At 51.0% G+C, this 25,645-nt stretch overlaps 2 protein-coding genes across 8 annotated transcripts in view; one reads left to right on the top strand and one right to left on the bottom strand.

Annotated features, from left to right (window-relative positions):
• The first annotated feature begins 1,944 nt into the window (after nucleotides 1-1,944).
• Nucleotides 1,945-22,776, top strand: NLRC3 (NLR family CARD domain containing 3). Of its 3 annotated transcripts, XM_065683756.1 has the most exons (19): nucleotides 1,945-2,028; nucleotides 2,511-2,771; nucleotides 3,836-5,579; nucleotides 5,836-5,922; nucleotides 6,641-6,724; nucleotides 7,010-7,093; nucleotides 7,541-7,624; nucleotides 7,734-7,817; nucleotides 8,137-8,220; nucleotides 8,950-9,033; nucleotides 9,447-9,530; nucleotides 9,633-9,716; nucleotides 10,001-10,084; nucleotides 10,380-10,463; nucleotides 10,579-10,662; nucleotides 10,868-10,951; nucleotides 11,133-11,216; nucleotides 11,643-11,755; nucleotides 14,380-22,776. In XM_065683756.1, exons 1-18 carry the CDS (start codon nucleotides 2,022-2,024, stop codon nucleotides 11,731-11,733), a joined length of 3,282 nt encoding a protein of 1,093 aa, XP_065539828.1. In that variant the 5' UTR covers nucleotides 1,945-2,021; the 3' UTR covers nucleotides 11,734-11,755; nucleotides 14,380-22,776. The 3 variants fall into 3 exon arrangements, with proteins under 3 accessions (XP_065539828.1, XP_065539827.1, XP_065539829.1); XM_065683755.1 differs by lacking the exon at nucleotides 14,380-22,776 and having other exon boundaries at nucleotides 11,643-13,547; XM_065683757.1 differs by lacking the exons at nucleotides 11,643-11,755; nucleotides 14,380-22,776 and having other exon boundaries at nucleotides 11,087-11,167.
• The window catches only part of CLUAP1 (clusterin associated protein 1), a 69,291-nt gene continuing 58,872 nt past the window's right edge, over nucleotides 15,227-25,645 (bottom strand). For 3 of the 5 annotated variants that reach the window (XM_065683759.1, XM_065683760.1, XM_065683758.1), the window contains 2 exons: nucleotides 18,001-18,056; nucleotides 15,227-15,513 (listed from right to left, as the gene is read on the bottom strand). In XM_065683759.1, coding sequence (XP_065539831.1) covers nucleotides 15,367-15,513; nucleotides 18,001-18,056 — 203 coding nt within the window. In that variant the 3' untranslated portion in view covers nucleotides 15,227-15,366. Of the gene's footprint in view, nucleotides 15,514-16,029; nucleotides 16,075-18,000; nucleotides 18,057-25,645 lie in introns of all 5 variants that reach the window. The other 2 variants (XM_065683762.1, XM_065683761.1) reach the window with 2 other exon arrangements.

Genomic DNA, 25,645 nt, shown 5'->3' with positions numbered 1-25,645 from the left:
CCAGCCTTGGTTCACGGAGAAAGGGCTGCCAGTAACATCGCTGCAACCAGCAAAACCCCCTTTCATTTTGGTGGTGTTGCAGAGCAAAGATGAGAGACTCGGGGGCTGCATAGACTTAATTGGACTTTCCAGGCCGGCTAGAGACAAGAAGACATCAAAGGTGAAAACTTCCCTGTGTATTACTCACCAAGCTCTTTTAACTGATGGTATCTCAACTGATGAAGCCACTGGCTGAGGGCAAAGAGCAAGGTGAGCTGCTGCTGTGGCCCTGCACAGCCCCTGTGTGGAGAAAAAAGGCTCTGCTGTGGGGCCACCATCACTGCCAGGGTAACATGTACCTCCACCACACGTGAAACCGGGGGTCAGAGCTGGGCAGTTGAGGAACAGTGGAAGGACCTGGGTTTCCCTCTTGGAGGGAAAGGTGGTGAGTGCAGACCCAGCTACATCAGCATCCCCCCACCTCTATCAGGCTTGTCACGTGTGACCCCACCTGGGCACGGGGGGGGCAGTGTCACCCCTTGAACACCTAACCCACTCCAAAGGAGGGGCTGCAGAAGGGGCATGGTGGGAGGTCAGCCAGTGCGGTTTGTGAGACTCAGCTCTGGGAGATGCTGTGCCTGGTCCTCACTGCTGCAGCCTGGCCACCACCTGCGCTGCTGCTGGTGGCTGAGCACTCACGTTTCTTGTGGGACAAATAAACCCCAGCATGGACCTCCTGGCAGGAGGACAAACAGAAGAATCTGCAATGGAGACATTCCAAGCACCTTAACCTGACACCATGGACCTAACCATGAGCCAGGAATTCTACCCAGTTTCCCTGGTGAAGGTACATTTGTGCTTTCTTCCTGTACCTGTTGGTGAGGCTGCACCGAAGCTCCCACAGTGCCCATGTCCTACTCAGGAGTGGGTTTGGGCAAAGGCAGCACAGGGAACTCCTTGTCTCTGACCACCATCATGGGGTGAGTGATCTAGAGCATCCTGTAGGCCAAGTGGAGGTGAGGAAAGGGTGCCATGCCAGGAGACACAGGGCAATGAGACACTGTGTTTGCATTGTTTCTGTGATCAGACAGCGCCTGGGGCTGAGAAGCTTCCATCTGGACACGGCCAGGTCCTGGAGATGACTCTGGGGCTTGTAGAGAAGTCATAGGTGAAGCTGGGCACCCTCAGGCATGGAGGCACTTCCCTCTCCATCTCTGCTCAAGAAACAGTTGGACCCAGTAAGAAGACAAACTTCTTAAAACCAAAACACCAGGCCCTCAGTGTGGTTTGGCAGCTGCCAGAGGGTAGATGCTCCTTGTCCAGGCAATGATTCACCAGTGTGAGACATTGCCTGCAGACCATCATCCGCTTTCAGCAGCTCCACTGCTGAAAGTGCAGCATCTACAGAGCTCTACAACAGGATGTGGTGTTGGTTGTGCTCAGCAAGCCCTGATGGAGGCTCTGGATGGCGGTGAGGTTGGTTCAAAACCAAAACAGGCTCTTCATCACTCTGCTGCTGCCCCACAACTTCCTTCGCAAAGCAGAGAATGAAGTGCACGAGTGGTTCACAGCCCTGCTGTCCCCCTGGTGGCACTTGGGTGCTTGCTGGGTGACCCACAGATGACACGGGGACATTGTCAGGGCAGTTAATGCAATCACTCTGCCCTAGAAATGCTCCAGCATAAGTGGTGATGATGAAGGCATCAAGTTCATGGCATATGAGGCAAAGATGCTGCAGCGTGATGGTCCTGGCTCTGTCCCTGTTAGGTCCACAGCACCAGAGACTCTGGTCTTAGCCAAAAGCTGATGAATGGACCCTTGGCTCAACCACAGTCAATGATACATTAGCTCAGGGTGGGCTCCCTCCCACGCTGATCCTGATCCTTTTCCTCTTCTTCCAGCAGGAACATGGATAAAGGCTGAGGAGCCTCAACTGGTGCTGTGAGTCAGGCAGGGGGACACGGGGCAGTCCATGGGACGGCCGTGCTGCTGCCAACACAGTGCTCCTTACCCAGGGAACAGCACATCACAGGAGGCCTCTGATGGACGGTGAGTGGTGGCAGGCAGCCAGAGATCCATGATCTTGGTGGAGTTCCGTATTAAAAACTGGGACAAGGTGGGCATCAAGGCGTGAGGGCAACAGCAGTTCCTATTCCAAGGGCTTGGGGACTGCTCTCCTGGCACAGAGGGAGTGGCTGTCCCCAAACAGAAATTATCTTGCTCAGACTTTTATCTTTGCATGGCCTTGGATTCCAGGAGGAAGTGTTATTTCATGATTGTGCTCTTTGGTTTCTTTGACACCAATTTTGATAGCTGCTGCCTTGACCAAGCAGCTCCTGACAGAACAGCCTGCATAGCTTTGGGGTAGCATCCTCTCAAGGGCTTTGGCAGGTCGCTCTGGAGGTCTCTTGTTTCCCCACACTGCTTTCAGAGTCAGAATACGTGCGCCACAGCTGCCTCTCCCCATCACCCCTGAGCAACGTGCCCAGAGCTTGTTCAAGGCCCAACTCTCCTGTTCTCTTGTCCCACAGAGGCTTGGATCAACCGCTACCGCAAGCAGCTGGTGAGGTCCATCTCGCCGCAGTTCCTGGAGGAGATCATCTGCTACCTGCGGCGGCTGGACCTGCTCACAGCAGAGGAGGCAGAGTGGGCGCAGGAGGCGAGGTCCCTGCCCGAGCAAGTGAGGGCTGTGGTGGACCTCCTGGCTGGCAAGGGCAGCTTCGCCTCCCAGTCCCTGCAGAACTTCATCGAGACCACCAACTCCCAGCTCTACCTTCACATCACCGTCTACGGTAGGCAGTCTACTTTGGACACAACGAGGGCTGTCTGCACACATATCCTTGCTATGGGCACTTGCTGAAGCTCCACAAGATGTGCACACAGCTGGGAAGCATTGACAGCTCTGAAGGGAGCATCCATGCAAGTGATGGTGCCATCACAGGGTCTCTGCTACGGAAGGACATAGCCATGGGGTGACAAGGGCTCTCTGCCATGTCTGAGGGATCTTCCTCCAGGCCCCTTGCTGCCCTCAGTACACTTCTCTGGGCAGCCTGAGGAGTCTTTAATGTCCTCAATGTCTAGATCACACCATTCAGTCCCAGGAGCTGGGCTGGGAACAGGGGGATGGCAGGAAGAGGACGGCTGGGCAGCCCTGACCCCATCTGTTGGTGCCTGCATCAACTTCATGCTCTCCTTGCAACCCTCTTGCCATAAGAGCTTTTCCTCCTGGTTGGAAGGCTCCGTCCTTGGCTGGTGTCTGCAGCACCATCCCCTGCTTGTCCAGCCTTAGCTGAAGGGTTTAAATACACTGTACCAGCGGCTGTTGTACCTGAGCCAGGTGAGCAGGACAGGGCCAGAGATGGTCACCATGTTCAGTCAAGACTCCAACTCAACAGACAAGTTCACGGTGATGAGGCATGGCTGAGGTCAAGCTGGGAAGTCAATCCAGAGGTGAGGGTCAGATCCAGTCAGGGCAAATGGGTTCAGACACAGTCCAGTGGTCACCAGGCAAGTGCAGAGCAATGAAGTCCGAGATCAAGGTCCAGATCAGCAAGGTCCATAGCGGTCACAGGCATAATGGCACCGTAGACAAGTGCTCCTGCAACATAGTTTAGGTAGTGGCTGAAGGCCCAGGGCTGAGCTTAAACGGGCTCCTGGTCCAATGGGTTGATGCTGACCAGTACCATTTAAGCCTGTTAGTGCCCTCCAAGCACACACCTTCCTGTCTGGATGTAACAGCTCTGTGAGGTTTCCCCTCTGCTTGGGCATGGCAGAAAAGTGAAGCATCTCTCAACTGCATTTGGGGTTACCATCCTCTTCCTCAGCCCAACCTCCCATTTCATTTCTCTCTGTGCAGAACCCATGGTGCAGAAGCATCTGGAGAGTCTCCAAAGCTACTATGGGAATGGCTTGGAGACAGGTTCCCTCCAGCGGCTCACAAACCTGCTGCTAGTGGAAGGTTTGACTGATATCCAGCAGAAGGAGCATGACATCCTGCAGATTGAAGCCACTAAAGGACTACAAAATGTATCCAAGAGTATTCCTCTGGAGAAGCTCTTCCTCCCTCTCTCCAAGGTCAGCATCCCACCTCGGATCTCTGTCACCATCGGAGTTGCTGGGATTGGCAAAAGCACACTGGCGAAGCTGTTTGTCTACACCTGGGCAAAAGGGGAGATCAACAGAGACATCATCTTTGTGCTGCCCCTCACATTCCGGGAGCTCAACACCTATGAGAAGCTCTCTGCTGAGAAGCTCATCTGCTTGGCGTTCCCTCACAACACTGAGCCCAACTGCATCTCGGCGGGAGCCGCCAGGACTCTGCTGATCCTCGATGGCTTGGATGAGTTCAAGACTCCTCTGGATTTCTCCAACACAGTAGTATGCACTGATCCCAAAAAGGAGATCCAAGTGGATAACCTGATCACCAACATTATACGTGGCAACCTGCTGCAGGAGGCTTCTGTCTGGGTCACGTCACGGCCCGCAGCAGCCAGCCAAATCCCTGGTGGCCTTGTTGACCGGATGACAGAAATACGAGGTTTTGCAGCTGCAGAGATGAAGGACTTCTTGGACCAGATGTTCCTAGACAACAAAGACCTATCTGGCCAAGTCCTGCATCACATCAGGGCTAACAGGTCATTACATGTCATGTGCACCGTTCCTGGCTTTTGCTGGATTTGTGGTTCCTCAATTGGTTATTACTTAAAACACAGAACTGATCAACCCCAAGAAACAACTGGTGTCCCCAAGACCCTTTCAGAAATCTACTCCTACTATTTTAAAATGGCTCTGAGCAGCAACTGGCCAGAAAAGCCAAGAGAAACCCTCAGGTTCGAGCAGGCTGTGAGCAACAGCAGGAAGATAGTGGGCAGCCTGGGCAAGCTGGCCTTCTACGGGCTGCTGAAAAAGAGATACGTGTTTTATGAGCAGGACATGAAGGCCTATGGCATTGACCTCTCCTTGCTGCAGATCAGCTTGTGCAGCCGGCTCCTGCTCAAAGAGGAGATGCAGTCTTTCACAGCTTACTGCTTCTCCCACTTAACCCTACAGGAGTTTCTAGCAGCCATCTATTACTACACAGCTGCAAAGCGGGCGATATTCGACCTCTTCACGGAGAGTGGGATGTCCTGGCCCAAGCTGGGTTTCCTCAACCACTTCAAGAACGCTGTTCAGAGGTCACTGCAGGCAGAGGACAGGCAGCTGGACATCTTTGTGCGCTTCCTTTCCGGGCTCCTGTCCCCGCAGGTGAACAAGCTGCTCTCTGGGTGGCTGCTGGTGAAGGATGAGCACAACAGCTTCAGGAGCCAAGCAGTCAGCTTCCTCCAGGGCTGCCTGAACACTGGCTACGCCATCTCCTCACGGGCAGTGAACACCATGCACTGCCTCCATGAAATCCAGCACACGGAGATTGCCAAGATGGTAGAAGAAGCAATGAAAAATGAGAGCCTGGCCGGGATGCTCACCCCTGTGAACTGCTCTGCCCTGGCTTATCTCCTGCAGGTCTCTGACATCTGCATGGAGGAGACGAACCTCTCCAACTGCCTCACCTACAACGTCTGTAAGAGCCTTCTTTCCCAGCTCCTCTTCTGCCACAACCTCAGGTGAGTCCTGGTCAGATTGCAGGGGAAGCAAGCAGGGATGATAGGATGTGACTCAAAATCCTGGGTGTCACTGGGAAACAGGGGCCCACCAGCATTGTCCATCAGCAAAGAGATGCCCTAGGGCTGGCCATGGATCAGCTCTGCCTCTCTGCTGGAGTTTCTCCACCTGTGATGGGTAGATGTCACAGGAGGGTAGAATTTTCTCCACTCTATTCTCCAAACACTTGATTTTGCTCTTCCTTTGTATCTTCTCCAGGCTGGACAATAACCAGTTTAAGGACAATGTAATGGAGCTGCTGGGCAGCATGCTGAGTGTGAAAGACTGCCACATCCAGAAGCTCAGGTAGGAGCTGGCCCAGTGCAGATAGGCTGTTCCTGGGGATGCAGAGCAGAGCTGGGGCACCTCAAAACCAGGGTGGGGGTCCTCTAGGGATGTCTCTCACACTGGCTGCCCTGGGTACTGTTGACAAGCACAGCCCCACACAATCTCCTGGACCCAGGCATGGTGACCTTATACCCTTGTATCCTTCGGTGGCTGGGCAGGCTCTCTCACCCAGCCCTCCGAGGACCACTGCCTCCTCTCTGTTCCTAAAAATTTGTGTAGAAATCCATGCATTATCCCAACAAACTGCTTTCCAAGGGCACAGCTGGTTGCTGGACACCTGAGGCTCTGCGTGGAGCATCTGACATACAGAGGGAACAGACTCCTGATCCAGAGCTCTGCCTTGCCCCAGACAGATGGATCCCCACTGTTCCCACCTCCCTGCCCTTCTGAAGTGGCTGTGCAGAGTCTCCCATGCTGTGATCTGAGCTCCCTTTTCAGAACACCACTGAAAAGTCTGAGTCTAGAAACTCCCCTTCCACCCTGTCTTTGCAACGCCCTGCCTGGGGTCCACCCCAGGACAGCAGACCTCAGAGCATCCACCACTCTGCATGGTTGTACCTCAAATCAAACATTCCTCATGACTTTCCTCCGCTCAGCCACCCAAGCTGTGTCCGAGGGCATGCCAGGATCCTCTCTCCCACCCCAAAAACACCCAATTTTTCCTTTCTCTGGGCAGTTTGGCAGAAAATCAGATCAGCAACAAGGGAGCCAAAGCACTGGCCAGATCGCTGCTGGTGAACAGGAGCCTGACAGCACTGGAGTAAGTGTTCCTCCTTTACTAGCGCCTGCCACACACATTCCCCACCTGGAACCACTCTCATGGCTGCAGTGGGGCTGGATCCCACTCAGCTTGACTGGGCTGAGGAGGGTCTTCAGCCCCAAAGCCACTGCTGCTCAATAGGTGAACATAACTCTTGCAAGCTGCTGGCCTGATGTCCCAGCTCAGCAGGGCCAGAGGCTGTGCCATGGGAAGGCATTTGGCTCAAACTGGGCACAGGCCACTCTGGTTTTGCTAACCTTGGCTTTTCCGTGTGTCTCACCCCAGCCTGCGGAACAACTCCATTGGCCCCACTGGAGCAAGAGCACTGGCTGATGCGCTGAAACAGAATCAAGTCCTGCTCTCCCTGAAGTAAGTCTCAACTTCTGCAGCACCTCTGGGGGCAGACCCCCATGACAAGCCATCTCCAGCCCTCTCCTGTCTCATCAAGGTTTTCCCCACCCCCAAGGCCAGCACAGGGGGAGACCCTGGACATAACCCGGTTCACTTGTACTGGCCAGCAAGCATGAGTGCAGCAAGCAGAGACCAGGCAGCCCTGGGCCAGAGATGTTGGGATCCTCCTGCCCGTCAGCTTCAGTGGGTCCAGGTTGAGGCTGAGGTCCATCCTTCACGTGGGAGCTCTCAGGGTGTTGTTGCACGGAAGGAGATATCTTTCATGGGAGAGAAGGGAGTGAGACCCCTGGGCAAGGATGCTTGGGGGCCAGCTGCCCTTTTCATGTCAAGGACAAGGGCAAGCAAATGCTGTGGTGGTGGCCACTGCCCCTCACAGTCCCTTGCCCTGCTTCTCTCTCCTTGTAGCCTGCAGCACAACGCCATCAAGGAGGAAGGTGCCACCTTCCTGGCCGAGGCCCTGTTGACCAACCACAGGCTGACGACCCTGCAGTGAGTGTCCGGGACCTGCTGTCCCCCCTCCCTGCCACTGAGCAGACCGAGGTGCCACTGATGGGGATGTGGCACCTGACATTCACAGGCACCTTCCTCACCTTTGCAGCCTGCAGAAAAATGCCATCGGAGCCCATGGTGCCAGGAGAATAGCAGAAGCGCTGAAGCAGAACTGCAGCCTGAAGGAGCTGATGTAAGAGCACAATGAGGTGGAGGGATGGTGACACTGGCACCATAGATCTGTGGGCAGGAGCTGTGGGCAGGAGCTGGGCCATGTAGCACAGGCAGGATGGGCTCTGCCAGCTCTGCCCCAGGGTGTTGATGTGGGTGAAGGGGGGCAAGGACCACAGAGTTACTTTTGGAGCAAGCCGGTGGAGATACTCCTCATACCTGTGGGTGTGCAGGGAGCCACATGAAGAACCAGGAGGACAAGTCTTCTTTCCAGCAGAGGCAAGCAGATCTGAGCTGGTTACAGCATGACTGTCAGTAATGCTCTTCCTCTTGTGTCTTAGACTATCCGGCAACTCAGTAGGAGATGATGGCTCGGTTGCCTTGGCTGAAGCTCTGAAGGTGAACCACAGCCTGCAAAGCCTAGAGTAAGCTCCCATCCGTGCCCTGTCTCCTGCTTGCCCAGTAGAGCCCAGCCTTCTCACTCCACCACCATCTCCCACCCTTCACAGTCCCCTCAAACCACCCCAGACTCTCCCCACATCTCTCCCACACCACATCCCCTGCAGGGGCATAAGGCTGGAGCACCATGGAGCAGTGTCAGGCAATGCTGCCACTGAAGGAGTTAATCCTGATGATGACTTTTTTTCTCTGCTTTTGGAGGGTACTAGTAGCTTTGGGCCTTCTCCCAAAGGCTGTTCCCCAGTGGGAATTAGCTGACACGGAAGGTAACAGCAGAGTCAGGGTGGGAACGGCAGCCAGAATGGATTGCTCCTTCCACCCAGCGTGGAGAGCTGATGGCTCCTGGCCATGAGCTGCTGTGCCCAAGGTCCATCACTGGCTTCCCAAGGCATGACAAGGACACAAAATCCACAGGAACCACATGTCCAGCTGAGCTGGCAGCCACAGTGATGGCCAGACAATACCATCCGAAGCACTGGCAAACTCACTTCTGCTCAGTGGGGCCAGTGCTGCTGTGGTGAGCAGGGGATGCTGATCCTGGCCTGGCTGCTTCAGAAGTTGGTGCTTTAGCCTTGGCTTGCCTCCACACCTCCTGTGGCTGGGAGATGTGACACTTTTCACCCCAAACATGACCCCACAGCCTACCTGCAATGCCAGGACTGGTTCATCTTCACATCTTCCCCCATTTGTCTCAGTCTCCAGAGCAACTCCATCAGCAGTGCTGGGGTCACCGCACTGACAGCAGCTCTCTGCTCCAACAAGGGACTCATCAACCTCAAGTAAGTGACCAAAACTGGCCAAAAGCTGCTGCTGCAACACAGAAACTTGTCAGCAGCCTGGGTTTGTGCCTGTTTTTTTCTACAAGTACTCTGGGATGCTGAAAGCAGACTCTGTCCCTCCATCACCTGTGAGCATCTTCTCTCCACAGTTAGATTTCTTCCCCTGGGACAGTATCCAGTCACGTCCCACAGTGAAATGATGGCAGCATGATGGGAGACTGAGAACAAGCCCTGGTGGGCCAGCAGTGCCCACAGCTGTAGGATGCACAGAGAATGGAGATACAGATGCTGATGGGGATACAAGGCAGGCAGTCTGCCACCATTACAGTAGATGGTCTCAGATTCAGGGCAGGGGACAAGGAGGGGGGAACAGGCAATGCCATGCCTCAACAGCCCCATATGTCTTTCCCTAGCCTGCGGGAGAACTCCATCAGCAAGGAAGGGGGTCCCGCCATTGCTCACGCCCTGCGGACCAACAGCACCCTCAGGAAGCTGGAGTAAGTTGCCTGGGCCACAGAAGGGCATGAATGCTGCTGCACAGTCACTGGAACTGTCCCACATTCTGTGTGTGACCTGTGTTCTCTATCCCCTGCCTCTAGCTTAGCAGCCAACCTGCTGTACGATGAAGGTGGCAAGGCCATCGCTTTAGCAATGAAGGAGAACCGGGCGCTCAAGTCCCTCCAGTGAGTTTCTCCTTGGATCTGGCTTGGTTTGAAGCTGCTTGCATGAATGCTGGCCAGGGACACTGCTCCTGGGCCTCAGCCCCTCTAGTCTGTGAGAGTGGCTTCCTTGGGTCACCCTTCCATGGGAGGTGTGCTGTGCCATCCAGATGGAGCCACCATGTCTTACACATGGGTCACTTCCTGGCCTCTGCCACACTGGATGGGAGTGGGTGGGTGCTGAGCCTGGAGGGATGGGAGCATTCTTGCCACCCTAAGCTTTACCTATTGTTTTCTTCTGTTTGTAGCTTGCAGTGGAACTTCATCCAGGCAAAAGCTGCTGCAGCCCTAGCACAAGCATTACAGTCCAACAGCAGCCTGGCCAGCCTCGAGTAAGTGGGGGCACGGGCAGACAGGTCCTGGGCAGCATCTTCATACAGGGATACGCACAAGCACTCTGCCCTCACATTGCTCCAGGGGAGGTGGTTTTGCCTGCTGCCTCTTCCACGTGCTCCAGTCCATCCTGTGTCTCCATCACTTGTACCTGGCTGGGGATGCCCCAAGTGCATGTGGTCCAGGGTCCCCCATGCTGTTTAGGAAAGCCTGGCACACTGTGCCTGTCTTGCTGCCCCTCTCCCTGCTCCTGGGTGCGTGGACCATGGGCAGATTGGCACTTGCATGTCTTAGCTTGCAGGAGAACGCCATTGGAGACGAGGGAATGGCCACCCTCTCCGCTGCGCTGAAGTTCAATACAACCCTGGCACATCTGCAGTGAGTATCCAGGCTGTGGCAGGGGCCTGGCATTGCAGCCTGTCTAATTAGCTTGTCCAATTAGCACACCATGGCCCCCTCAAGACATGTACTGAAGGTCCTTGCTCTCTTGCAGCCTGCAGGTGGCTTCAATTGGCATGGCTGGTGCCCAAGCCCTGGCAGAAGCTTTGATGGTCAACAAGAGCCTGCAGATCCTGGAGTAAGTGCTTGGTGGGGCCGACAAGTCCCCATGGCTGTGACACTGCTCCCTGGAGATGTCCAGGACCCTGGTTCTTAGCTCAGCATCCTTGCATCATGTCCTACCAGACTTGGCTTGTCCCCTGACCTGCTGGCATGGGGACACCTCTCCCACCTCCTCTTGCACCCCATGGCCGTCACTCCTCATCGCCTGCCTTTCTCTGCAGCTTGCGGGGAAACTCCATCGGTGTGGCTGGAGCCAAGGCAATGGCCAACGCGCTGAAGGTGAACCGCAGCCTCCGCTGGCTCAAGTGAGTATCCTGCTCCCTGGGGTGAGCCAGAGCGAGCCTTTCCAGACCTTCCTGGAGGCTAGCAGTTCTCAGTGAGGCAAACCCCTGAGCTGGGGGCTTTTCCCAATGCCCACTACATGCATTCCCTCCTGGTAGCCACATCTCCCTGGCTGGTGCTTTCTGACTCTCCCGCTTCCTGCAGCCTGCAGGAAAATACCCTGGGCATGGACGGAGCCATCTGCATCGCCACTGCTCTGATGGGAAACCATGGCCTCACCTACATCAAGTAAGTGGCCACTGCACGGGATGGTGAGGCAGGGGTGGGAGAGACAACAGGAACGGTCACAGGACCTTCCTCACTGCTGGCACTGCCCATTCCCACCTGCTCTACAGGGAGCTCCCCAGTGGGGAAAGGGACAAGGACACATTGTGCTTCTCCCAGGCACGATACCCACTCAGCTCGTTTCTCCACAGTCCCTCTCTGGGGCTGCCCCTATGGCAAAGAACCACTCAAAAGGAAAATACACTCTAAAATATCACAAGAATGGTCTGGCTCAGCTCCTCCCGGAGGCTTTCTCCAGAATAGCCCCTGGGTGGTATGGGGAGGGTACAGATGATGCTGGATGCTGGTGTAAACCTGGGAACATCTCTCATACTCACCAAGGATCCTGCTCTGCCTCATGGCCAAGCCTGAAATCCTCTTTGCTCCCAGCCTGCAGGGGAACCGCATTGGACAGTCGGGAGCCAAGATGATCTCTGATGCCATCCAGACAAACTCCCCCAACTGCGTGGTGGACGTGTGAGGTGCCTGGCCACAGCGAGGAGGTGACCCAGTGGTTCCTTTGGCCAGCATGGATTTACAGGGAGCTGCCTGGGCCCTGTCTGCCTGTCCAGGGAGGAGAGCTGGGTTGAGGAGAGCTCCTGAGCTACCTGGCACAGCCCAGGAGGACCGCAGCCTCTGGATCAGCAGTACAGGAGGGTCAAGACTCACTTGTGTTGAAAGCTGAGGGATATATGTCATGTCCCTGCTCATCCAGGCCCTGGGAGAGCCTCAAGGAAAGGGTGAAATGCAAAAAAGAGGGAGGAGGGGGCAGATCCCACATACCAGCCCTTCTTGTGTTCATGGGTGACTTACCACCACCCCGGCGGTAGGGACTCCCTCCTGTGATCTCCATGGGGTTTACAGTGCTCTGCGCAGACCCTGTCCCACACCAGGCACATCCTGACCACTCAGAGCTCTGCTCTTGTCCCAGCCTGAGGCACTGTGGGTAAACATTGCAGCCAGGGCTCCAGGGCTCTGCTCTCAGCACCAGCTCTTCTCTGTCTGCTTCTGGCAGGGATCCCAGGAGGATGAGGTGAAACTCGGGCAGGATTCACAGCAGCCTCTTCTCACCTGCCTAAATACAGCCCAGTCTGCAGGTTCTTACGAAATCCCAGAGAAACAAGGAGAGGTTTGCTGATTCCTTGCTCAGATGAGAGTGATGCTATGCACCCAGGCACTTCAGAGCAGATCATAGGCAGCGAGTGCAACCTGTGCTGTTTGCCATCAATAACAGGTTGGTGCTGACCAAGCATGCCTGAAGTGCTTGGTAGTGTTGTTCTCTATCAGAGACCAGCACCCCAAGGCACATGCATGGAACCACCTAGAAAAACCTTGGGAAATGACAAGCCCTCACAATAGTGGGAGGAGGAGTGGGAGGGTGAATATAAGAGGAACAGCACTGCATAACATGGGCTGTCTCCAGCACATGTGTCTTGGTGCTGCACTGGGACTGCTTTAATACGAAGTTCTGCCTCTTAAGTTCAAGCTGCACTTCTTGGGTCTTGTGCTTGTGTCATCAGTGTGACCTTGGCATGCGGGGATGCGTCTTCCCAATGTCCCAGCTGCAGGCAGGGTCCATCCCAAGCCGGTCGTCTTTCTGCTGAAAGCAGAGGTGCTGGGTGATGCCTTCATGTACGTGGCAGAGACCCAGCAACTCTCCAGAAGGTGCCAGGTTTGCAGGTGGTCCAGTAGCCAAACTATGCAACTGCCCCCTGAGCTCCTTCCAGCCACTGCCCCCTCTCTCTACTGCACCCCAGCCAGAGCCCACACTGTGACATGCTGCTGCTGCACTCAGGGCTCAGGGACTGAGCAGGGCTCAGACCACTCAGGGACCTCTGTGGAGAAACCTCCAGGAGAAATGCTGAGCTGGGAGGGGCAATGCGTACATATTTGGGAATGAATCGGTTCTGAGCTGAGAAGATGCTGTGGGCAGCCTTCTGTTCCATTCCATTCCATTCCATTCCATTCCATTCCATTCCGGGTGCACTGTGCTCCGCTGCCCTGGCTGCATAGCCTTTGCCTGTGCTGGTGTGACAAGAGGCTCATGGCTTTTCCACACACTCCAACATGGTAACATGGAGTGATTTAAGTCCTACCCACCTCTTTCACCACTATTTCAGGGCAGGCTGAGGTTCGGGCCCAGCTCTGGGCAAAGCCTGTGCCTAACCCTGAACTGAAACCCTACCTAAAACACCAACAGAGAGAGTGATCAACAACACCAATCAGCTCCTGTGCCCTGGAGCTCCAGAAAACAAGGAGTTAACAACAATTTGAAATAGATTTCATGGATCTGTCCACCTATGCACACGCCTTGCTATGCAGAGACAGTCCCAAGAGGAAAGCTCAAGAGCTCAGTGTTCATTTCCACTGCCTCCAGAAGTGCTGCTGCTGAAGCCTGGTACAAGAAGCCGCAATGCTAACCATGGCTAGAACCTGGTGGCTGTTCTGGAAGGCAGGTGACATGTGCCCTGGTTCTGGGCACACAAGGTGTTAAGTCAGTGTTCTGTTTCACCCTACAATATAGGGAATAACATGAAAAACTAGCTCTGAAACTGCAACACAGACTTGGGCACTGGGCCCAGTTTCATGGGAAGTCTCACAGGTCAGATATATCTCAGCTCACAGGGAGGACCAGAATAGATATCCTGCATAACACAGAGAAACGTTTTTGAACCAGGTCCTAAAAATCAGGATATACTTATCCCTTGGGAGAGGGATGTGGTGAGCACAACCACCTCTTCCCTGACTGTCACAGCACCACCCTAACAGTTCTGCAGGAGGGGTCCAGCACCATCTGCTGTCTGCTTTCTTTGAAGAGAGGCGCAAAATGCCAATTAACTTTGCAGAGTACAACAAGGTGCCCTAACACCAGCCAGTTCAGCTCCAGCCTGTATGACTGTGTGTGTTTCAGCACATCACTGCACCCATGTATGTCCCATCACTACACAAAACCTGTGCTGCATTCACCTGTAAACTTCTGTCCCAGCTTGACATGCCATTTCAAGCTGTGAGCTCTGCTGATGGGGAACTGCCTTGGGTGTGATGGTTCCACCTCTGGGTTCAGCGACATGGAGAGATGAAAAAGCTCTTGGGTTTTCAAGTAACTCACATGTATTCTTTCCCTCAGCACGGTAATGGAGGGGTTGGACCTGCCTCTAGGCTTCAGATGGAGGGGAAAGCAAAGTACTTTGCCAAAGTAAGAAAAGCAAAGAGCAGAAGAACAGCCAGAACACTCTCATCTGCCCTCTTGAACATACACCAAAAAGAACTCTTCTAATCAAGCTCTGATTTCTGCTCCTGTGAAGACAAAATGTGACGCTAAAGCAGAGAAAACACACTAGATGAACTCCAGCCCCTGTGTTCACCTGAATGGACCTTCACTGATGGCATCACTATGACTTACTGAACAAAAGCCCAAGTTTTGGCCCATTTGAGTGCTGAAATCTGAGTCCACCCCAGAAGTACCAGAATAATTAAGGGGCTAATTCCATACAGATTAAGTTACAGCACAGTCTCTCAGAGCACACAGGGACTGAAGTTTGAGAACAATTCCCACCAACACAGATGAAATACAGAGAGATGCTGCACTGAAGGTGGTATTTGAGGACCCTTTCACTACCTTCCTAGTTTTAACTTCACTCCTTCAGTCTAACTGGTGCTGCTCTCTGGGGAGTCAAGCCCTTGATTAAGTAAAGGATATGTTTAGGATAAATAGATTTAAGCCAAATTTAAAAACCATTTAAATGTATTCCCAGAGAAGCTTTTCATCCAGTTTCATTAAGCCAAAACAAATCTGTTTGGACATAATAAAAGGCATGGAAATCAAGCACATGATGCTCACTGGAGCATGAGTTTTGGCATTGCAATGCATGAGGGCCAGTTCTACTGCTATTACGGATATAACTGCACTCCGCATTACTGTGATTCTCATTACAGATAAGTTGCTCATGGTTTGAGAGTCCCAAGACTGGCAATCCAAGTTTCATTTTCAAGTTTAATGAACACTACTTAAAGACCCCTGAATTCATGCTGAATTGGTAGGATATTAGCTCCTGGCTTGCATGCTCTCCAAAGTCTGTATTTCAAGATGTCTCCTGGTCCTACTACTACAGGCTCAGAAGTCATTATCACTTTCCTCCAGTGGCTCTGGCTTCCTTGCTCGGAGAACAAATTTTCTTGGTGAGATTTCTATGCTTTTGTCTTCCATATCATCATCCTCCTCATCTTCATCCAGGTCAATCTCGCTATCCCCCGAGTCCTCCTGTAGGAAAGCAGAGTTCAAACCCAGTTCAGATCTCAGATGGCAAGGTGTCTTTGCCAGCTCAGAAGTAATGATGGCACTGCTGGGCGATGCTGAGTTGCTTCCTCCCCTGCACTCTTATCACATACCTGCAGGCTATGGGGAAGGCTGCTTGTCTGGACTTGTGTGAGTCCAGATTTGGTCTTACTTCAGGGAACAGCAGCAGATTCTGCAAGAGTTTTTGTTCCAGCTCAGGCTGCTGTGTGCTGCTGGCCTTCCAAAACAATGAAGAGCCAGAGCTCAGCTAATGGCCCATAGTGGTTTCACCAGAAGCTCCCCATTTTGCTAGACAGTGGCTGCTTCGCTTAATTGATTGCCAACCTCCTTCCCCACCTCACAGGGCTGACAAAAATGAACTCCCTGACTTCTGCTGAATCTGGCATTAAAAAATTTGCAAAGTGTTTAAAGTAATACCTATTGAGAGACTGAAAAGTCAAGGTGCAGTGAAAGAAAATGAACTGCAAGACAGAAACCCACCTGTGCCTTGGCGACGATCTTGGGTGTGCCTGGGGCGGATCTACCCTTGGAGAACCAGAGTGCAAAAAACAGGGAGGCAGAGTAGGGGGGGGAAAAGTACAAAAACATGAAAGAAAACAGAAAGAAAACAGCATGGGAGCAGGGGAGAAGGCAGCAAAGACAGGCACAACTCAGGCATCATATGCCACACCAGCAAGTGACAGAGGCTGGACATATGGCTGCTGGCTCTTAGATAGGCTGAAGCCTTCTCTCTTCTCAATTCCATAACCCAATTAACTCCTAGAGGGGTTCAAACCAGCCTCCCTAGTTTCCTTCCCTGATCTCAGACATATGGATGCCTGCAAAGGTCCCTAAGCAAAGCCTCTCAACATCAGGGCCTGCTGAGGTGCTGTATTAAGAGGTCAGAACCACGAGACAACTGAAGTGGCTGCAGCTGAGGGCAAGAAGAGTCTGAAGGCCTTGGCTTTCCACACCTGGATATGCTGCGGCTGTGCCAAGGAGATATGTGTGAAAGCTGTGAACAGGAAAGTCCAAAGGGAAGAGAAACTGCAGAGGATGACTATCCAAATCTGGCAAGAACATGGTCAAGGACCATTGGGCAGCACTGTGACTGAGGTCACAACACCTTTGCCGACAGCACTGTCACCCCTGACCCTACCCAGAACTGCGTCTGAATGCCAAGGGCATAAATCATTCCCCAGAAGGTATCAAATAGCCTTAACCACATCCATGTGGCCCAAGCGAACAGCAGAGCATGATTTGCAAGTTCCTTTCCAGAGCAAAGGTGATGGGCAGAAAGGGCAGCTCATCCTTCTCTAGTAAGAGAATTAGCTCCCTTATTGCTCTAGTGCCTCCAGGTCTCTGCAATGAATGCTCAGTAGCATTGTTTTTTTCTCTCTTCTGGCCTTGCCTGAAGGAGAAATAGTCAGTGCAGAGCTTTGGAAGGCTAACTCAGCAGTGCCAGACAGCTGCGGCAAACAGTAGGAGTTTCCTACTTTTCTTATGTCCAACATAAGTGCATTCCCCCATCCACTTCCCTCTCATTTTTAACCTTCTCTTTGGGACTCTGGAATTGTGCTAGCACACAACTTGCCCATTAACCCCTGCTTCCTGGTCCATCAAACTCCTGCTGCACTTCACTGGGAAATAACAGACAGCATAGGTTCAAATACAGATTCACAGTCATCCTATATTTAAGTGTCTGCACTATTTCCTAGCACAGTTTTGGCCTGTACCAACTAGCACTGCCCACAACACTATTCCAGCATCACCTAAGGAACAGGACAACCCCATCGCTTCTGATCAGCAGTTTGGATGTCAGTATTTTTTGGAATGGTGGGGAGAGCTTAAGGTATGGATGCAAACCATATCACAGCAGCTGGCTTCAGCTTTCTAGTACAAATTTAGGCACCAAGAAGTGTCCAGAGGCACAGAAAGACTGCCTACACATGCCAAAGGCTGAGCAGAGCAGTCAGAACAAGTGCCTGCTCTACAAACCTGTGTGTACCCCTTCAGACGCTGTCCACTCACCAGGTCACCTAAAAAGGCAGTAGCCATGGGATAACTTCCTCTACCAGGAAGGGATACCAAGGGGCACACCTCTCAGTTCTGCTCTCATCCGTGTGTCATCATGGAGGACTGAAGGACTGATGCTGTTAGTACAGGCTACTGCAATGTTAGTACAGCAATCTGTCCCAACAGCTTAACAAAATGGCATTCCTGCAGGCTGTGGGCTGTTAGTTATGCACTGCAGGCTGAAGGTAAAGCACAGGGCAGAGATTGCAAGAGCAAACAAAACTGAAAAATGTGTTATTATGCAGATGAGCAAACTGTCAGCTAGAGGAAAGGAGGGAAAAGCAGGCCTGGGGCATGGAGAATCAGCAGGTAAAAAGATGTTTCTCTAGCTGAGGAGAGGGATTTCATTCTTAAGCACCCAGAAAAGCTCTACGGGCACATGGGATGGTCACTTACATCTTCCTCTGTGTCTCCACCTTGCATTGTTCCCACGATCCGTACTCCAGCTCTTCCTGCAAGAGCAAAGAGAATCACCATAAAGCCTGGCTCAGGGTTAACACTGAGAGGCAATGAAGGCAAAGCTCTGTATTTTAGAGGACTGGTCCAGTGAGAGGATGAGATCGCAATGCAGGTAAGGTCATCCCCCTCGCTAAGACTCAGAGCTCAGGAGAAGGGAGAAGAGGGTAATGCTAGCAGTAATTCCAGTCAGGTTGGCATTTCCAGAGCTACCTTACGCTAGTACAACAGTTCTGATAGAACAAGGGGCAATAGAATCATAGAATGGTTTGGGTTGAAAATGACCTTAGGATCATCTAGCTCCACCCCCGTGCCATGGGCAGGGACACATGAAACAAAAAATTCTATCTGAACACAAGAAACCACTTTTTTTTTTTTTTTTTTTCCCCACTGTGAGGGTGGCTAAACACTGGAAAAAGGCTGCCAAGAGATGTTGTGGAGTCTGCATCCATGGAGATATTCAAAACCCAACTGGATATGGACATGCTCAAACCTCCTGTTAGAGCACAGGGGTCAGACTAGATGATCTCGAGAGGTCCCTTCCAACCTAATCAATTCTGTGGTTTGGCATATTCCTTCCTCTGCTTTGGTATACAGAGAACAGAAGCCCATCTTTTCCATGTGGTAAGCCTCTGTGCTCAGATCCTTTCTGATACTCCAGCAGGAACCAACATCTCATAGGAAACCTACACAGAGCCAAGGCAAACCTCGAGAACTTCTTGTTGACAGCTGGATGTGCAGGTCTGAAGAGGGAGGTGGAGATCTCAGGGTTGTAGGAGTTCACTGTAAAGACAGAACATGCTTGCACCTTGCTTCATTCCTTTTGGCTATGTAGAGTCCATGTGAAACAGGGAAGGTGCTGGCATGGTCTCCTCTGCTAGGAAAGGAGCCTGTAAGGCACTGAGAATGGGCATAGCAGAGATGTAACTGGGGAAATCCTGTATGTGGGCTGCTGGGGTGACTCAGCCATGCTTCCTGCAGCCACCAGCAGTCACTCAGCACCCACCGGATGCAACCATTGCATGTCAACAACTGTTTATCTCCTCTTATCACTAATTTTCTCTATGCCAAATATAGATTTCTCTAACCTAGACAAAATCTTTTTTTCTTTTTTTTTTTTTTTTTGCATGAAAACAAAGCAACTTTTATCTTGCCAAACCTCTTTTGCACCTCCCAAAGTACAGAAGACAGGTCCCTTTCATCTCCTCTGCAGACTGATTTGGGTTAGCTGTAGCAAAAAGCTAGCCCATCGAGAAGTCACCAGAAAAAAGCCCTGTTGTGTCAAGGCAGACAATTTAAAGGATCTTATGTCTTTCAATTAAAAGTGTCCCCTGTCCATCAGGTCGCTAATAACACCGGCAGTGGAGATGAAATCAGAAGATCATCCCTGGACAGATCTCTCATCAAGCTTTAGAGACTTTTGCTCTAATTTACAGTAGAACTAACCTCTAAATTTGGAGGTGATTACAAGTCGCATTATTAGATGACAATGGAATCACATTTTTGCCCACCTACAGATGGCTCCAGGAGTTTAACTGATTTTGCTATGGAGAGGGCTCAGCATAAAGTGTTAGATAGGGAAATATTACCTCAAGAGGAGAAAGCAGCAGAGTGCTCCTAAAATTTACTGGTAAGACAAAGCTGAGAGAGATCCCGAATAACAAAGAGAATCAAGATACCACATAAGGAGAGATGATGAAACAGGACAGCTCAAAAATGCCAGGGGAAGAGCTTAGAGAATCTAACAGAAGGTCTGCAGATGCTGGTTGCTGCTCTTCCATCAGTGGAAACATTAAGGACATTTTATGGACATCTATCTGCTTATATCTGGAGGAAGAGGAAGAACAGCTACTGCCCAGACTTTGACCCCTACATCACTTAAGCCAGGCACACCTCTTTGAACTAGCGACTATGGGATCAGCAGGATTAAGTCCTGTAGCACAATCCTTGGACGCTCACAGGCGATGCCCTGGAATGCAGAACGGCTGGAGCTCCAGGCTGTGCACTGTGCTGTAGACTAAACAGGAGAGAAAGCAGTTTCCATGTTGGTAGCAGAGCATCTGCACCAAGGGCAGGAGCACTATTTTAACTTTCAGATTATAAACCCCCAGGTTTCTGTGTGTGGGAGCAGGTTGTGGCAGATTTCTGCAGAGCATTTCCGTGTGTATTGGGGGGCAGGAAGCAGAGGAGTTGCCTGCATGGGATGGGAGAGCTGGCAGGTATTGCGGTGTTTACGGCTTTACATTTCCTGGGCTCAATTCAGCTGGGCTCAGCTTGCTGCAGCATTAGTGCTGCACTGCTCTGGCCACAGAGGCTCCTGAAGCTTGCAGGTGTGTGTCAGCCTGTTGTGTTTCCTTACAAATAATGTGAACTCAGTGAGGACACGCTGTACAAAGTGATTACTGGGCAAAATGCTAGTAATGAACAGACTGTAATTCACTGCACCTTTGGATTCAAATCTCATCTCTGTGCACTGCTGCGGTTTATAGCCACTGAGCCATCAAAGAGCAGAAGTGTACGGGCAGCCATGATTTGAAGCCTGTGAGCATTTGCCATTTTCCCTCTGCATGTGATGCTTGCCATTGTGCTAACTCAAGCAGCTGCCTACAATGGATCCACAGGACTGGAATGATTTACATCGTCTACCAGCAGTGGGTATATGCATCGTGGTTTAAACCCAGTCAGCCACGCAGTCTCTCTCTCACACACACACACACACCCCCACCCCCCCCCCCTCGCACACTCCTTCTTGCCCTCCCCCTGCTCCCGGAGGAATGGGAAGGAGAATCAAAAGAATGTAACTCCCACGGGCTGACATAAGAACAGGCCACTAACTAAGGTATAACACAAATAACTACTGCTACCACCAGTAATAATAATGATAAGGGAAATAACAAGGGAAGAGAATACAATACCACCCGCCGACCGATAATACCCAGCCTGACCAAGCACCAACCGATACCTAGTCCAACCCCACCGTGAACTTGCCCTTCCGGGTAACTCTCACTTACATCCCGGGCACGACGTGCTGTGGTATGGAATACCTCTTCGGTCAGTTTGGGTCAGGTGTCCTGTCTCTGCTTCCTCCTGACTTCCCCTCCTCCCTGCCAGAGCATGAGACTCACAAAGTCCTTGGTCAGACTAAACATTTGAGCAGTAACTAAAAACATCGGTGTTATCAGCTCTGTTCCCAGGCTGAAAGTCAAAAACACAGCACTGCACCAGCTACTAAGAAGGAGAAAAACAACTGCTACTGCTAAACCTGTGTCTGACAGCAAGAACAAACACAACCTGGGAGGTTAGGACAACCATGAAGGGAAGGTAGATTTGCAGCTGAAACATTTTGCTCCTATTTCAGAGATGTGCCTTCAGTTTCCAGCTCTTACTGCAAATTCAGAACATGAGCTCAAATAAGACACCTCCCTCTGCACCACCTCCCCACACAGAAAACTGAGATGAATCTTTTCCCTGATGGTTCTGATCTGTGTGCCCTTTGGGCACTGCGTTCTTAAGAATAAGAGTAGCCCCTAGTGCCAGGCCCTGATCTCAACAGCATTCTCTAGACATTGCCAAAGTACAGTGATTAATTAAGCACACTTCAGCTGCTGCCCAGGCTGAGGATGCTCTAATTATTTCTCCACGAAAAGGAAATTTGCTTGGAAATGAGCGACCTGTCTCCCATCATTACAGACCTACAAGCTCTCCGCCTTCTGTATCAGGTCCAGTGTTGCAATGGCCACCACACAAGCTGAAAGTGCACAGAAATACCTGCTCCCTCCCAGGGGCACTTAACTTTGCTGACGCAAAACAGAGAATCACAGAATCAACCAGGTTGGAAAAGACCTTTAAGATCATCAAGTCCAACTGCTCCCCAGCACTGCCAAGGCCACCACCAAACCACGTCACTGAGGGCCTCGTCTACACGGTTTGTAAACACTTCCAGGGACAGTGACTCCACCACTGCCCTGGGCAGCCTGTTCCAATGCCCGAGCACCCTTTGGGGAAGAAACTATTCCTAATATCCAGTCTAAACCTCCCCTGGTGCAGCCTGAGGCTGTTTCCTCTTGTCCTACCCCTTGCCCCTTGGAAGACAGCAGCCACCTCCTGGCTCCATCCTCCTTTCAGGTGGCTGTAGAGAGCAATAAAGTCCCCCCTAAGCCTTCTCTTTCCCAGACTAAACCCCAATTCCTCAGCTGTCCCTCATCAGACTTGATCTCCAGACATACAGCCAAAGGCAGCTCTGTTGGGAGCAGATGCTGAAATAGTGGGAGCAAGCTCTACTTCAAGTTAAGATTAATTAATTTCTGTGAATTCCAATCACAGGCCTTTTTCAGTGTTTCCAAACACACTTGATTGTCCCCCTTTCCCCAGCTACATGAGCCTGCTAGGATTGTCCAGCAGCACATACTGGGTTCCACTTCCTCCAATGTACTCACTTTGCTTTCTTAATAAAATCCCTTTATTCTCACCTGCTGCATCCAGACACAGATTTGTCCTTGCTGTGTTAAACAGCGCAGGTTTTCGCAAGCACAGATTTTATCATCCAGCAGCAAATACACTTGCTACCTGGCTGCCAGCACATCCACCACATGGATCCTCTGGGTCACTTCTGAGAAGGTTAAGAGAGCTACTCCCTCACTGTTTGACTTTGGACAGGTTGCTTGCTGAGAAACATTCAGAGTTTTATAAAGCTGTCTTCTTACAATAAAGACTAAATGGGACTGAAGCTGTTACGGTCGCAGTTGTGGAATAGTTTCTGGTCCTAACAGGGCAAAATCACCCCTTAACACCAACATCAGAAAACATAAGCTAAAGCATTTGGATAACAGGTTTACAGGAGCTGACAGACCCTGGCAGTGTAGAGTCTCTGCTCCACGCTATACTAATTTACTAGAGACAGACACAGTTCCATGTTTTTTCAAGCATGGATCATTTCTCCTTCATTCAGTAGCATTTCCACTGCCTACCTTGTGGCAAGCACAGTGTGCGCCACTGCCATGGTGTAACCCAATCTGTCAGTGCTGCCACTTGGAAGAGGAGGGACCCTCATGGTGCCAAAATGCTATTCAGAACTCTGGTCCAAATGAGACTGGGAAGATGGACCTGCACATGTTATCACAACATTACTCCACAATCTGCTGAAACAAATCCACTTTAGTTCAAGGGGAGACCAGAATAGTTCTTGGGGGGGTGGGGGGGGGGGGGTGGGGGGGGTGGATGGAAATAAATTAAAACCAAACAATCTACTGAGGGTGGAATAAATTCCTGGAAACCACATCTGGCTCAGGAAGTCCTGATGGAGGTTGAAAAAGCTTGAGAGCAGGAGGGAACCTGCGGGAAGTTCCTGCATTCTTCCCCAAGCATCTTCTTTCAGCTAGTGCTGGAGAGAGGAGACCAGGCTGGACAGACCTTATGCCTGATCCAGCATGGCAGCTTCTCCATCACCAGGACAAGGCTTTGCGTTCTTTACCCTGATGTCTACCCCATCTGCATGTGAACAACCATCCTGCTGCAAATTACTGGCTTATGGCCTGTTTCGGGCAAAAGGTTTCTCTACACTGCAGATAGTTAAGACCTTCAACATTGCCAGAATTTCTTTTTCTTTGGCTCTCTGACAAAACGAAAGTCTTATTCCAAACACCATCACTAACTCATGGTTTGGCCTCAGGGAAGTCCATGCATCTGTTTTATTTGTGTAGCAGCCTCACTAATTTATTGCCAGACAGAGTAAAAGTGGATGTGAATTTTTATTGATATTGACAATGTTCAAACTAGAAGTCATGGATGATAAATCAATGCACTCTCTAAGTTACAAAAGCAAATGCTTAGTGACATAAGAATTGATTATAATAAGCCCCATCAAGGAGAAGACTTGCCTGTAGTTGTGGTGTTGTGATAACAAAGCAGATTGTGGTTTCACAAACCCAGAAAGCAGCATCTGTCAGTTTGGTGACTATCCTCCTAGGCATTTATTCTCACTCCCATGCCTGCTCCCTTCATGCACAGAAACCTTCCTGGCTTTCTAAATCTGGGTCTGCTGTACTGTTGAACCAGAAGCATTGAACTCAATGAAGATACCACCTCCACAGCACCTTACAAGCTTCCTCCTTAACCTGCTACTGCCTATTCCTCTTTGTACACAGAGAACAAGGGTTTGATTTTCTTTCTGTACCACAGGAACTGGCAGCCTGTTGTGTGTCTCCCAGTTAACACTCTTTTCTGCTCCATGGGAGAATAAATCCTGTATTTTCAAGTCTTCTAATTGGCTACAAGAATAAAACCAGAAGTAATAGTCAAAGCTGCATTTACTTCGAATTTTGCTGCATCCAGACAAACCTAGTGAAAGGACTCTTGAGGGTCAAAGTGTGTTGATTTTTTCCCAATTATACCAAGTGGTCTAATAAGAGAGATTATCTCTGCCTGTGAATCTTGCCTCTATAATGGCAAAACACACTGCTCACCTATTACAGACAGGGGGAGGAAGACTTATCTTACAATACTAATAACCTGGAAATTAGAAATGTAAAACTAAATCACAGCAGGAACGGACCACAGTGAACATTTCTTCTTAGACTGAGAGCAAACAGGGCTCACAAGCACACCACCATGTAAGAACACGCAAAGCTTCAAAAGAAAGTGATTGAAATATTGTGAATTAAGGAAAAAGACATCAAATAATACAAATAATATTCTTGTTATGCTGCCTTAATAATTGACTATATTCTAAATGCAAGCTACCTGTGCTGAAGAACATGCACCAGTTCTTGGTGTGTTCAAAGATAAATAGCCAGGGAATGCTCAGGCCTGATTTTCTAAAGAATCTGACACACCTAACATGAATCTTGGGTCTTGACAGGTCTCCAGCACTTCATTTGGTGAGGGTCATAAAGTCAAACACGTAACCTCACCATCAATGACAGACCTGGACCAGAAAAGCCCATTTACACAGATGGAGAGGAGCAGATTTGAGCCTATTCTCCAGGCTAGAACTGCTTGTCACTTAGTGTGCACTCTGCATTAGGCTGGAGCTCCTCAAGCAGAGCTTAGGCCTGACTCGTGTGTCTTGACAGAGTCCAAACTTTGGTTCCTGTGTTCTGGACAGAGAAGAATGGGTAGGACTGCGCAAGCTCACTCTAACACCACCAGCACAGATATCCCTAAGTTGAGTTTTCCTAAACAGTAAGTGCTGACATTTTGAACCAAAGCCAGTGGTACAGACGGAGAGCCCACTGTTAACTTCACAGTGTAGCTACAGCTAGAGCTACTGGGCAGATGCCCAAGGTGATGACGAGTAACCACAGCAAAGCAGAAAAGTGAGCCAACAATCCTTCTCTTAAGAGTCTAATGATGTTTGTATCCATCTCTGCCAGCAAAGACTGCATTACAGCACTGTCAGACTGCAGTGTTGTGAGTTAGAATGGGGGAATAAAACCTTACTTCTTCCACAGAACCTATCAGAAAGGCAACCTAGGAGCCAGTTAACACTCCTGGAGCTGCTTCAGTAGCTCACCATAGGTGAGAGACAGAAAGAGGACAGACAGCTATGGGAGGCTTTCAACTGACACAGAGATAAGGGGAGTAAAGA

Source organism: Lathamus discolor, chromosome 6 (genome assembly GCF_037157495.1).
Source record: "Lathamus discolor isolate bLatDis1 chromosome 6, bLatDis1.hap1, whole genome shotgun sequence".
Lineage (NCBI taxonomy): Eukaryota > Metazoa > Chordata > Aves > Psittaciformes > Psittacidae > Lathamus > Lathamus discolor.
This window is presented reverse-complemented; position numbering and strand designations above follow the sequence as displayed.

What these genes read in the sequence shown, in the direction of transcription:
- NLRC3 (XM_065683756.1), top strand. An exon ending in CTCTTCTGCCACAACCTCAG is followed by an intron (nt 5,580 to 5,835) that starts GTGAGTCCTGGT and finishes TATCTTCTCCAG; the next exon opens with GCTGGACAATAACCAGTTTA. An exon ending in CACAGCCTGCAAAGCCTAGA is followed by an intron (nt 8,221 to 8,949) that starts GTAAGCTCCCAT and finishes CATTTGTCTCAG; the next exon opens with TCTCCAGAGCAACTCCATCA.